Raw genomic sequence first — 12,500 nt, 5'->3', positions numbered from 1 at the left:
ACCACCAACACTTGTAACTGTACCAACCACAAACAGTTTCACAAACGACAACAATAACATTGTTATTGGTCTTCTGAATGCACAGTCCTGCCGTAACAAAACCGAAGAATTAAACGATTTATTAACGGAGAAGAACTTCGATATTCTATTTATAGAAGAGACATGGCTCTCACAGTCTGGAGACGACCCAGTTGAAAAAGCTATGACACCCCCTGGGTACCAATTTAGATCGTATCCAAGGAAAGATCAGCGAGGAGGTGGCATTGGCGTATTTTATAAAACAAAATTATGTAAACATGTGGAAATCATCGAAATGCGCTGCAAAACAATGGAGGCCATTGATCTTAGATTATCCCTCCAGAATACAAGATACAACTTCAACTGCATCTACCGACCGCCAGCAAACAAGAAAAACAAAATAAAATTACCTGATGTTAGGAAGGAAATCAACGAGATGCTAACTTTGCAACACACGCGTCCTGGCCATTCAATTATACTCGGCGACTTTAATTTTCACTTCGACAACGTCACAGACACCGCCAAATTGCACGAGTCATTATCAGAGAACAACATGTGCCAGATCGTAACAACGCCAACCCACTCTGCTGGTCATATTTTAGATTGGGTAATTGTAGAAAATTCAGAGTTCCAAAAAACCAACGCCACCGTCGATTATCTCCCCTTTTCGGACCACTCCCTCATTTCTTTCAATCTTGACGTTTCAAAACCATGCCAAGAAACCACCACCGCATCAACCAGAAACATTAAAGGCATTAATTTGGACAATTTCAGAGGCGATTTAGAAACAAAACTTACTAAAAATTCAATTATTTCTCCAGACCAGTGGAATAGTTGTCTCATTGAAACGCTTGACAAACATGCGCCATTCCAAACAAGGACCGTCACCAACCGCAAGTATGCTCCATGGTATACGTCGGACGTTAAAGAAGCTAAAACGAAGTGTCGGAGAGCAGAAAGACTGCTGAAAACATCAGGCCTCATGATTCATCGTGAAATATTCAAGAGCGCATTTCGTGCCTGGAAGACAACAATAAAAAAGGCAAAGACCACGTATTTTCTTTCAAAATTTGAAACTTCTAAATCTTGTAAACAATTATTTAACATCTGCAATGATCTACTTGGACGTGAAAGATGCACTTCATTACCATCTACAACCAATCAAAGAGACTTGCCAGACACATTTGTCAACTTTTTTAAAGACAAAATCCATAACATTCGTTCAGAACTAGATCGGCATGAACCATTTATAGATACAAATACATTCTGTGGTACCCCTTTAGACAAGTTCCAACCAGTTTCACCTAGTTTCATAAACGAGTTGATAAAAAATCCCCCATTAAATCCTGCGACCTTGATCCCCTACCAGCACAGCTTTTGGCCAGCTCCATCGATACATTATTACCATCCATTACATCAATCATAAATACATCCATACTGACTGGCGAAGTTCCATCGTGCTTTAAAAGTGCCCTCGTCAAACCACTTCTGAAGAAACCATCACTAGACCACAATATATTAAACAATTATCGTCCTGTATCAAATTTACCTTTTTTGTCAAAACTTTTGGAGAAGGTAGTTCTTACACAATTAACATCTCATCTTAAGAACAACAGTTTGGAACAACCCTTTCAGTCAGCCTACAAACATCAACACAGTACTGAAACGGCGCTTCTTAAAATCTTTAATGACTTGTTATGTAATGCTGATGCTAACAATATAAATGTATTATGCCTTTTAGATCTTTCAGCTGCCTTTGACACCATTGACCATGACATTTTGTTAAGAAGACTAGAAAATACGTTCGGCATAAAAGGAATTGCCCTTAAATGGTTTACATCATATTTACAGGATCGATGGCAGACTGTCGTGGTGAATGGAGTTCAGTCAGAACAAGTTTTACTAAATTTTGGAATGCCACAAGGCTCTGTTCTTGGCCCTGTCCTTTTTACTGTATATATGCAGCCCCTTTCTAGTGTGATATCCAGATTCAATCTGAGTTATCATTTTTATGCAGATGATACGCAAATATATGATTCAGCACCCCTTAGTAATTTACAGTTCTTAATACAACGAATTACGAGCTGTTTTAATGAGATTAAATCTTGGATGTACCACAATAAGTTAAAATTAAATGATAGTAAAACTGAGATTTTAATGTGTGGAAGACCGAGTATCCTTAAACAGGCAAATAAATCACTAATTACTCTCGGAAATAGCACAATAGAATTTTCAAATAAAGCAAAAAACCTTGGCGTCATCATTGATAAAGATCTTTCCATGACAAGCCACGTGAATAACACCAAACAATCTATGTACATAGAAATGAAAAAAATAAGCAAAATTCGTAATTTAATACCGAAGCATATAACAGAACTTTTAATTAATTCCTTGGTTTTATCTAAATTGGACTATTGTAACTCCCTTTGGGCGAATTTAACTAAAGACAAAATTAGCAAACTTCAGGTTGCTCAAAATAACGCAGCCAGGCTCATTGTACGCAATAACAAAAAATACCCGTCAGCAACTCTTCTTCTCCGTGAGTTACATTGGCTTCCTGTTGAAAAAAGAGTTGCCTATAAGATTTGTACTGTTGTCTACAAATCCCTGAGCACGAACAGTCCCTCCTATATTAAAGACCTTCTAAACATATATGTCCCCAATAGAAACTTGAGGTCAAGCAATGACCAATCAATCCTTGTCAAACCTAAGCCATTGCGTAAAATAGGTGAACAGTCTTTTCAATTTTCGGCCCCCCATTTTTGGAACTCTCTCCCGTCACACGTGAGATGCTCGGATTCGTTGACAACGTTCAAATCTCGCTTAAAGTTTTATCTTTTTACGTCATAATGTTGCAATATTATTTTCATATTTTGTTGTTGTTAAATTGAATTCGTATCACGTTTCCTTCACACTTGTCTCACTGTAATATGTTTTGTTTTATATCACTGTAAAGCGCTTAGAGCCTGTGACAACGGGGTAAAGCGCTATATAAATGCCATTTATTATTATCTGGGTGGGGTTCTTGGCACCCATGGTAGGCAGGATGGCGCTTACTTTGTCTTATATCCCATAATACCTATTTTCCAACTTGCTTTCTTTGTCTTTGTCTTGGAATAAGATTACTTGGTTTAGTCCTGGCCCTGGCAGGAGTCCTTGGCTGGGAGGGAACCAGTCAAATGAATAGTTTATGTTTTCGGAGATGACATTTTTTTCCTTGTAAATCATCTCTCTGTTATGTATTATTATACTTGTTATTTTGAATGTATAATGTAAGCATTTGAGTGTATTCCTCTTTGTTGGATCTTGTGCTTGTGTCCGGATGAGACTTATAAGTGATCCCAAACTAAGTACATTGATGGTATGCTCTTGGATTCAACATCTGACCCTTATGTGTTCCCAGTTCCCCTTTGTCTTACTTTTTCTTGGGTGCTTTAATTGTAAATCTAGAATTTGACAATCCCATTTTCTTCCTTTTTACTGGCACTGATATGACATAATTGTGTTGCAAACGCCATAAAAACCCTTAAAAACAAACAACAACAAAAGAAACAGGCGGAGGATGTCATCAAGTCCCGGGTTCAATTCTTAACACCATAAAAAAGTTGTTGTTTTTTTTTCTCTCTATTGCTGTCTTCTGTCATTTCTCTATTTCTTTCGTTTCTTGTTCCAACACATGTGCAACTCACTACGTCAGACACACTATTCATCTCCGTGTTAGACGTTAAGAGTAGAGATCATAGACTGGGTGGGGTTCCTGACCTCCCATAGTGTTAGGGGGGGGGGGTACATACTGCATCTTTTATCCCCTTATATCTGTTTTCCAATATGCTTTCTGTCTTTGTCTTGGAATGAGATTACTTGGTTTTGTCCTGGCCCTGGCCGGAGTCCTAGTTGGGAGGGATACAGTCAAATGCATAGTTATTGTTTTGGGACATTATATTTTTTCCCTTTTAAATCATCTCTCTGTTATGTATTATTATATTTGTTGTTTTTAATAAATAATGTAAGCATTTGAGTGTGTTCCTCTTTGTTGGATTTTGTGCTTGTGTCCGGATGAGACTTTTAGGTGATCTCAAACTAAGTACATTGGTGGTTTTCTCTTGGAATCTACATTTGATCCCTACTTGTTCCCAGTTCCCCTATGTCTTATTTTTTATTGGGTGCTTTAATTGTAATTCTAGAACTTTTTACTTTCCCATTTTCTTCCCTTTTTTACTGGCTCTGATATAACATAAATGTGTTGCAAGCGCGGTAAAACCCTTAAAAACAAACAAGAGATCATAGATTTAAGAGTTATCTCCCCGATGAACTTTCGCGGTGTTTGTGTGTTGACCTCGTGACCTCAAGTTGTAAGAAGCCTCAATAAAAATACTATGTTTGAAACCTGTTTTTAATACTTTGGAGGGGTGGATGGTGTTGATTGTGGAGCGTCCATTTCGTGACAGGCGTAAGGTGTCGTGACTGCCGGGTCCTAGGTTTAACTCCGCATCACTTCAATGACTTCTCTACTCACGTCATTTCATTTCATTGTTCCACAGGTACCTTCTACACCCACCTGACTGAATGTCAATGCTACCACGTACGTACCTTGGGAGGTCTGATGACCCAACTCAATAATGGCCTCAAATTAACATTGATGAAACGGGAAGTATTTGATCTGAGAGTATTTCCGGGGGTCCTGATAGCTCAGTTGGTAGCGCACACGCTTCACACACAAAGGGACCGAGATCTATCTCTGAGGTCGTCAATATTTTTTCTAACCCATCTGACCCTGTCCACCAGTAGTGATTGGGTAGCTGGGACTGTTTGATCTGGGAGAAAGTATTTTGTCATAGATTAGCGTCCTATCACAAGGGTAACAAGCAATTGCAATTGTCCGTTTCAACTATACAAGCCGTGAGTCTAAAGGCCCTGAAGGACTACAATTTTGAGGGTATTTCCATTACAACAATGAACGTATAACAGTTGTGTTGCCAGACCTGTGGATGAGAACACGTCGAATTGAAACCATGGAGGCGTGCACTTATTTTCAGGTCTGATAACCCAACCCGTTACGGGCCCATTGTTGTCATGGATAAATCATCAAACCAACGCAAAACATTTTTCGTTAAATCAAGCCCATGATTCCGTTCGTCTATCAGACCTGTATATATGTGTACATTGTTACCATACGAATACCGTGAAGAAAACAAAAATATTACAAAACATAAAAAAAACACCCTGAAAATAACAACAAAATAAGACAAGCAAACAAACAAACAAACAAACAAACCAAAAATAAGATAAAATCTCAGCTGTGACTGTGACAAAGTGCAACTTTATTGTCGAATAGATTATCTAAAAATTTGGAAAAAAGACAAATTAAATTGATGTGATTTAGGGTTAGAGTAAAAGATAACACCTCCCCCCCCCCCCCCCCCCCCCCCCCCCCCCCCACCGCCTTCCCTTCCCCAAACAAGAATAAATTACAAAAAAAAAAAAACAATAACAATCCAACACAGACTCGATCTTCAAGCAAAACAGCCAGCCAGACATGTACATCACAAAGTACACATAAAATGTCACTCGATAGCTAAGGTGTGCAGTCATTGCAATAATATATTTAGGTTTTTATGACGTAATTAACTTGAGACGATTTGGATTGAAGTTTGAACCAATTAACTGTCGTACTCACCTTCATCTTGGAAAAAAACCTCTCAAACCTGGGACTTCGCGAAGTCTTCGTTAACTCCCAAGTTTGTGAGTTTTTGTCAAAGATGAGGGTCATTTACATCGATCGATATTTGAAGGACAAGTTTTCTGGTCAAATTTTAAAATATGAGTTTTTCCACGGTACGACAGTTAATGGTTAAAATTTCTCTGTTAGTACAGAGTTAATTCAAGTGGTGCTTAGAGAAAAGATCTCACAGACAAACCGATACAGGTGTGTACAGGGTGCGTCGTGTAGTTTGTAACGGTCTTTGAACACAAGGACGCATGGTTCGTGTGGAAAACCGTTCGGCTGACTTTCATCCCATAGCGTTTGCCACAATATGGAATTGGGGTCGAAATAGTCCCCGTCTTCCCAATAAAAAGATCCGTTTTGATAAAGGTCCTGCAGTCCGATCCACACGTGATTCACGCTGACAGACCGGATTTGGATGATGTCCAATTTCTCCATGGTTTTCAAGGTCAGTAAACCGCCACCCATTTCCGAACATTGTTTTTTTGCCTTCTCTTGCGGCACATACTCTTCCGACAGATAGAAACAGGAAACAGTTTGGTTTTCAAGTGCGGAGTGATTTCCGTGAATGATGATGTCACAGGTGAATGCGATGTCTGAGTAATAAAAAGATACAGTTGACGGTTGATTAAGTGACCCACGACCTTTGCCAATCCTACCTCCTGGAGTACAATGACCTGACGATTCATCAAATTTGACGGTTTGGCAGTTTTCAAATTGGAGGAGACAACTCATGAAGCAATCAAGAGCAGATTCGGACGTCCATCCTTCCCCGATTGGCTCCATTCTGTAATGGCTACTGTCCGTCTTAATTGCCTGCTTCCAGAAACTTCCATTGGTGTCATTAGAGAAAACGGATGTCGTACGACAAGTGTTAACCAGGAAAATTAGTGACACAACAAGTTCAACCCATTTTCGACTCAGCATTTTGAATACCTTTGTTTTGTTTGTGAGAGTTCACAACTATAGATGAAATGTATTCCTGTTTTGTGGTAATTTGAAATCAGAAAGTGATTTTCAACGTCTGCCAGTACCACAATTAACTTCGGGTAGGCTTGTAATTTGTTCAATTGATAAATGTCATTTCCATATTACACGGTAGGCCTTTCTAATATTCAACAAGCACGGTTGAAGATCACACACTTCCTTTATATGCGATGCCAAGGTTTTGACAGTTCAATATGTCCCTTTTCCCCTTTCTCATATTTTTGAGCAACCATAATATATGATTACAACACCAAATTAACAATGTTGATTTCGTAGACAAAATAAATGTCCATACGCATCCTGTATTTCCTTTATAATGCACTAATATTATGCATATTCCCTTCCTGTGTAAAACTCACAACAGAATCACAAAATCGTTTAGCATGACATTTATATCAACACATCTACATCTCCGTGGATGTCATGGACCGTGCTATCATAAAACGAGCACCCACTTATCACGTTCGAAACATCTGAAAATTTTCACAAGGATGAATTTTGGCCAATGAAACTTGAAACGAAAATTGGTTTAATATTGATTATTTTGGAAAGTAATTTTAATGTTTATAATGTCATTGTTGTTTGGGCATAAAATTTATGACCCATGTGGCACAATAAAGCAACAATTAAATTAAGTGTGTTTTCAATCCAATAATTGTAACCCATCGTATCAAATCAGTGTGATGGCGTGACACAGATTCCAAAAACCGAATTCAAATGAGAACAATCAAAATTACAAATTCTAAGGCTTAAATAAATTTAGGAACTACTTCGTAGATCGCAATGGCGCGGATTAATCCAAATAAGATTTCATGATTTAGACTTCAAAGTCAAATATTTTTCGTAAATGGTTCAGCCCGACATAATACCTGATAGACAATGTATCCCAGACGATGTGTCACAAACGATGTGTCACAGACGATGTGTCATAGACGATACGTCACAGAAGATGTGTCACACACGATGTGTCACAGACGATGTGTCCCAGACGATGTGTCCCAGACGATGTGTTCCAGACGATGTGTTCCAGACGATGTGTCACACACGATGTGTCACAGACGATATGTCACAAACGATGTGTCACAGATGATATGTCACACACGATGTGTCACAGACGATGTGTCACAGACGATATGTCACAGACGATATGTCCGAGACGATGTGTTCCAGACGATGTGTCACAAACGATGTGTCACAGACGATATGTCACAGAAGATGTGTCACAGACGATGTGTCACACACGATGTGTCACACACGATGTGTCACAGATGATATGTCACACACGATGTGTCATAGACGATGTGTCACAGACGATGTGTCCCAGACGATACGTCACACACGATGTGTCATAGGCGCTGTGTTCCAGACGATATGTCACAGACGATATGTCACACACGATATGTCACACACGATGTGTCACAGACGATATGTCACACACGATGTGTCACAGACGATGTGTCCCAGACGATATGTCACAGACGATACGTCACACACGATGTGTCATAGGCGCTGTGTTCCAGACGATATGTCATACACGATATGTCACACACGATATGTCACACACGATATGTCACACACGACGTGTCACACACGATATGTCACACACGATGTGTCATAGACGATGTGTCACAGACGATGTGTCCCAGACGATATGTCACAGACGATGCGTCACACACGATGTGTCATAGGCGCTGTGTTCCAGACGCTGTTTGATCAAAACAAAAGGTTTGTCGAGTCAATTAAATGAACAAAACTATCCCAGAAAGCCCAGAACAAGTTGAATCACGTGACTGTCAACAGTACAAGTCTTTCCTATTGGAACCATCGGCTCACGGTTGAATTGTGAATTAGATTGGAAGGGCATGCCGGGGTCATGTGACATCCATACCAGGCTGTGATTGGCTGTTATGCCAGGAGCCAATGCGTCAATTACAGACCTTGAGAAGCCATTCTTCCCCCAGGTACATTCACACCACCAAACCATCAAACCATCACTCAATGTGGATTCTGTCTTCACCTATTCTGGCATGTTATAAAAATTTACCATAAAAATGACAAAGAGCTGAGTGACGTCGACTTCGTTCCTTCTATAATTGAAATAAAGAATATTATCGGATTTGGATTAAATAATTTATTAGTTGTATGTGTGTTTATTTGTGTGTGCGCGTGTGTGTGTATGTATAAAACCCGTGCCAAATTTCATTTGTGTTACATATAAATTTAGGAGTGAGAGGTTGTTTACCGACTTGACACGACCACATATAAATATTAGGAGTGAGGGGTTGTTTACCGACTTGACACGACCACATATAAATATGAGGAGTGAGAGGTTGTTTACCGACTTGACACGACCACATAATATAAATATTAGGAGTGAGAGGTTGTTTACCGACTTGACACGGCCTGATAAGGTTCCGCATCTTCTGAAGTTTCGCGTCTCTATAGATAGACGAAGTTGACATCACTTATATCTTTATTGTTATTGTTTTTTGCCATCCATGTTTATGAGTAATTCTCGCTAAACTGTATGAACCAGATCATAAACGCTCAAGGTTGCACATAGTTTTGTGTGTTGGACCGTTATACTTCCGGATGGCAATGTTGTGAGCTTCTTAGTCAAGCGCATACTCTCGTATATATAAACGTTCAAGGTTACACATAGTTTTGTGTGTTGGTCAGTTATATTTCCGGATGGCAATGTTATGAGTTTCTTAGCCAAGCGCACAACATCAAATCTCACAAATTGTGGGCCTGACCGACTGGACTGCTTGGAATGATTTAAAGGTAGCTCTGCTCAGGCCCAATCTGTAAAAAAAAAAAAAAAACCCCACCCGGTTCCAATCTCATTGGAAGTATGAAACCATTCCTCCGGAGGACTGGATACACAACTTGTGTAATTCATATTCTGGTCTTAGAGTGTAAACATCTTATTGTCTAGTCAAAATCTATGTCGTCATCCGTAACCATAACTATCTGCCTATACATCCTGCTACTAAATTAGTTATGCCACCTGATTGTTCAATATATAACCTATTCATTATTAATCCTCCAAATGACTGGTTACCGGAACCGGAAGAGTAGTAGGTGTGACGTCACGACTTCCCAGAGTTTTGAGTCCCATAACGTATCTCTCCACAACATAGAGACCTATTTTTTCTATACAAGTGACAAATGAATCTCACACAGAAATCTATTGACGTGATCACACGGGGCATCGTGTAGTCGGTTTGTTATCTGATACACAAGCACGCAATATTCTGGACTTGGGTCAGGTTGACCTAGGGCCCATAGATTTGTCAACGAAGACGAGGAAATATTGAATGGTTCCCCGTCGATCCAGTAAAATGTTCTATTGTGTCCAGGGTCCTCCAGGCCAATCCAAGTGTTAGAGTTGATATAGAATGCGTCTCTCATGATGTCAAATTTCTCGTCTGTTTTCATGGTATACAAACCCCCGCCCAGGTCAGCACATCGCTGTTTGGCCATTGGCTGAGTCATCGCTTCCTCTGACCAGTAGAGACAAGTTGTTGTTTGGCCATTAGTCAATACAGACATGGTGGACGAGTCATTACAAATAAATGCGTTATCGGAGAAATAGATGGATTCAGTTGGTGACTGGTTAGTTGACTCCTGACCTTTGACAATCCAACTTCCTGGAGTACAATATCCTGACGAGTCATCATACGTCACGCTTTGACAGTTTTCAAAGTTGACCAGACTTCTGACGATACAGTCAAGAACAGAGTCCGATGTCCATCCATCTCCGATTGGTTTCATTCTATACTGACCATCGGCTTCATCGACCTTTTCCCAGAAGTTTTCTGCCGAATCATCAGTTTTGGCCAGAACAAGAAATCGAGAAAATATGAGTAAGATGGAAACGGTAACCGTGTAGCAAAACATTTGGATTTTCAACGTTGAGATTGTTTGGTTTCGATAGACCAGATTCACATGTGACTATAATCCTATTCTATGATGGAATTTCTCAGCTCGTATTCACGGGTCGCAAAACAAAGTAATAGTTTTATTGTGTCTTACTCTGTGTACTCATCCTGTGCTTGGCTCATCTACTGTGTGTCAATCACAATGGGAATCACTCACATGTGTCCAATTATATGTGTACTCATCCTGTGCTTGGCTCATCTACTGTGTGTCAATCACAATGGGAATCACTCACATGTGTCCAATTATCTGTGTACTCATCCTGTGCTTGGCTCATCTACTGTGTGTCAATCACAATGGGAATCACTCACATGTATCCAAATTATCTGTGTACTCATCCTGTGCTTGGCTCATCCACTGTGTGTCAATCACAATGGGAATCACTCACATGTGTCCAATTATTTCTATATCACAATTATCATCATATGCAGGTTACCGGTTGTCTCCCCCTAAAAGTGGACCATTCTTTGTTAGGGAAATGCGTTTCCCACCAGTTGTGTCCCTTAGTTATGTCCACCGTGACAAGGAAATTGAGGATGCCAATCCATGCCGTGACAATCTTTCAAAGAGCTTTGATGATTTCTACAAGTGACCAAAACTCACAAATCTCACAATAAAAGGAACACAGTAATCTACACACTTGGGTATCTGTTTGTGTGAGGTCTTCAGTCACTGACAAATAAATACTGAATCAAGCAGCAAACGCATTTCCTCAATACGTCTTCTAGACTTTGTCTTTGCCCATCCTTACTTATTACTTGGCTTTACTTGGTCAGTGAGGGAGATAACCTTTATAAACTCACACAATATTTTCTGACCATATTATCTCTACACAGGAATGCATCTCTCTCTCTTTTTTATATTAAGATAATTTCAGATAATTTTACAAAGTTCATTCAGACCATCCACTGTTTATAGTTTCAAAAATGAAATTGATGATTGACATAAATTATACTCTCATATACACGGCGTTTCAAAACTATCAAATTTTCTAACACAACAAACAGCTGCAACTCATTGAGTTATTATTCAACAGATTTGCATCTGTTTGGAATAGAGATATCCTATTGGCAAAAAAATAAAGTATTATATTATTGTGAACACTTGAGTCTCTGAAATATTCATGATGGACTAAAGCAATTCAAAAATGCTCTGGTCACGTGACTATGGATAAGTCAGAATGATAGTAAACATTAGTATGAAAGGTTGTCGGTCAGATGAATACATTGAAGTGAAGGAACAAGCAAGTAGTCACCTGTGACGGGGACACTATGTTTAGTGGAACTACCGTGAACTTAATAGTAATATAGGTGACGTGAGTAAAGATTGTCAGATCACGTGATATAAATGCTACTCAGATACTGGCTGATGACTTTTATAAGTAAAGGTACATACTACAATGTATATTATAGTTGTACTGTTGTGTAGTTGTGAACGTGAACTAACAAGAGAGCTTGACGGGAGTTGTCCATGTAAAAGTACAGCCAATTGCAGTGGCGGTTCGTGCTTTGTAGAGCCACTGCTCCTTCTGATTCAGTTTATGTTCAAAAATCTTAAACGTAAAAATATTGAATTTTTTTTTTAAATGAGCTTTTATATAGGGCAATATTCATTAAACATGCTCAATGCGCTCTACCAGGGATCCCTGGCCAACAGCAACACTTAACATGTAGGACGGCACATGACTCCTGTAAGGCGATATTATCATTTTTTTTTCGGACAGAAAAAGTCTGTTAACGGCCAGGTACTCATTTTACACCTGATTACGGGGAGATAACGTGAGTAAAGAGCCTTTTCCAAGGACGTGTCCAGCTATTAAACTGTGATC

At 39.4% G+C, this 12,500-nt stretch overlaps 2 protein-coding genes across 2 annotated transcripts; both read right to left on the bottom strand.

Annotated features, from left to right (window-relative positions):
* Positions 1-5,521: 5,521 nt before the first annotated feature.
* Positions 5,522-7,176, bottom strand: LOC144976090 (uncharacterized). The gene has a single exon (XM_078920273.1). The coding sequence runs from the start codon at positions 6,668-6,670 to the stop codon at positions 5,900-5,902; it is 771 nt and encodes a 256-aa protein (XP_078776399.1). The 5' UTR covers positions 6,671-7,176; the 3' UTR covers positions 5,522-5,899.
* Positions 7,177-9,168: 1,992 nt separating this feature from the next.
* On the bottom strand, positions 9,169-10,633 carry LOC144976161 (uncharacterized). Its single transcript, XM_078920344.1, has one exon. The coding sequence runs from the start codon at positions 10,631-10,633 to the stop codon at positions 9,887-9,889; it is 747 nt and encodes a 248-aa protein (XP_078776470.1). The 3' UTR covers positions 9,169-9,886.
* Between the last annotated feature and the right edge of the window lie 1,867 nt (positions 10,634-12,500).

This window comes from Berghia stephanieae, chromosome 7 (assembly GCF_034508935.2).
Source record: "Berghia stephanieae isolate SIO BIC M18660-M18661 chromosome 7, UCSD_Bste_1.3, whole genome shotgun sequence".
NCBI lineage: Eukaryota > Metazoa > Mollusca > Gastropoda > Nudibranchia > Aeolidiidae > Berghia > Berghia stephanieae.
The sequence above is the reverse complement of the archived record's forward strand: the minus strand, read 5'-3'. Positions and strand labels throughout refer to the sequence as shown.

Bases quoted from the DNA above. Each gene is read 5' to 3' on its own strand.
- LOC144976090 (XM_078920273.1), bottom strand. From the start codon at position 6,670: ATGCTGAGTCGAAAATGGGTTGAACTTGTTGTGTCACTAATTTTCCTG.
- LOC144976161 (XM_078920344.1), bottom strand. From the start codon at position 10,633: ATGTTTTGCTACACGGTTACCGTTTCCATCTTACTCATATTTTCTCGA.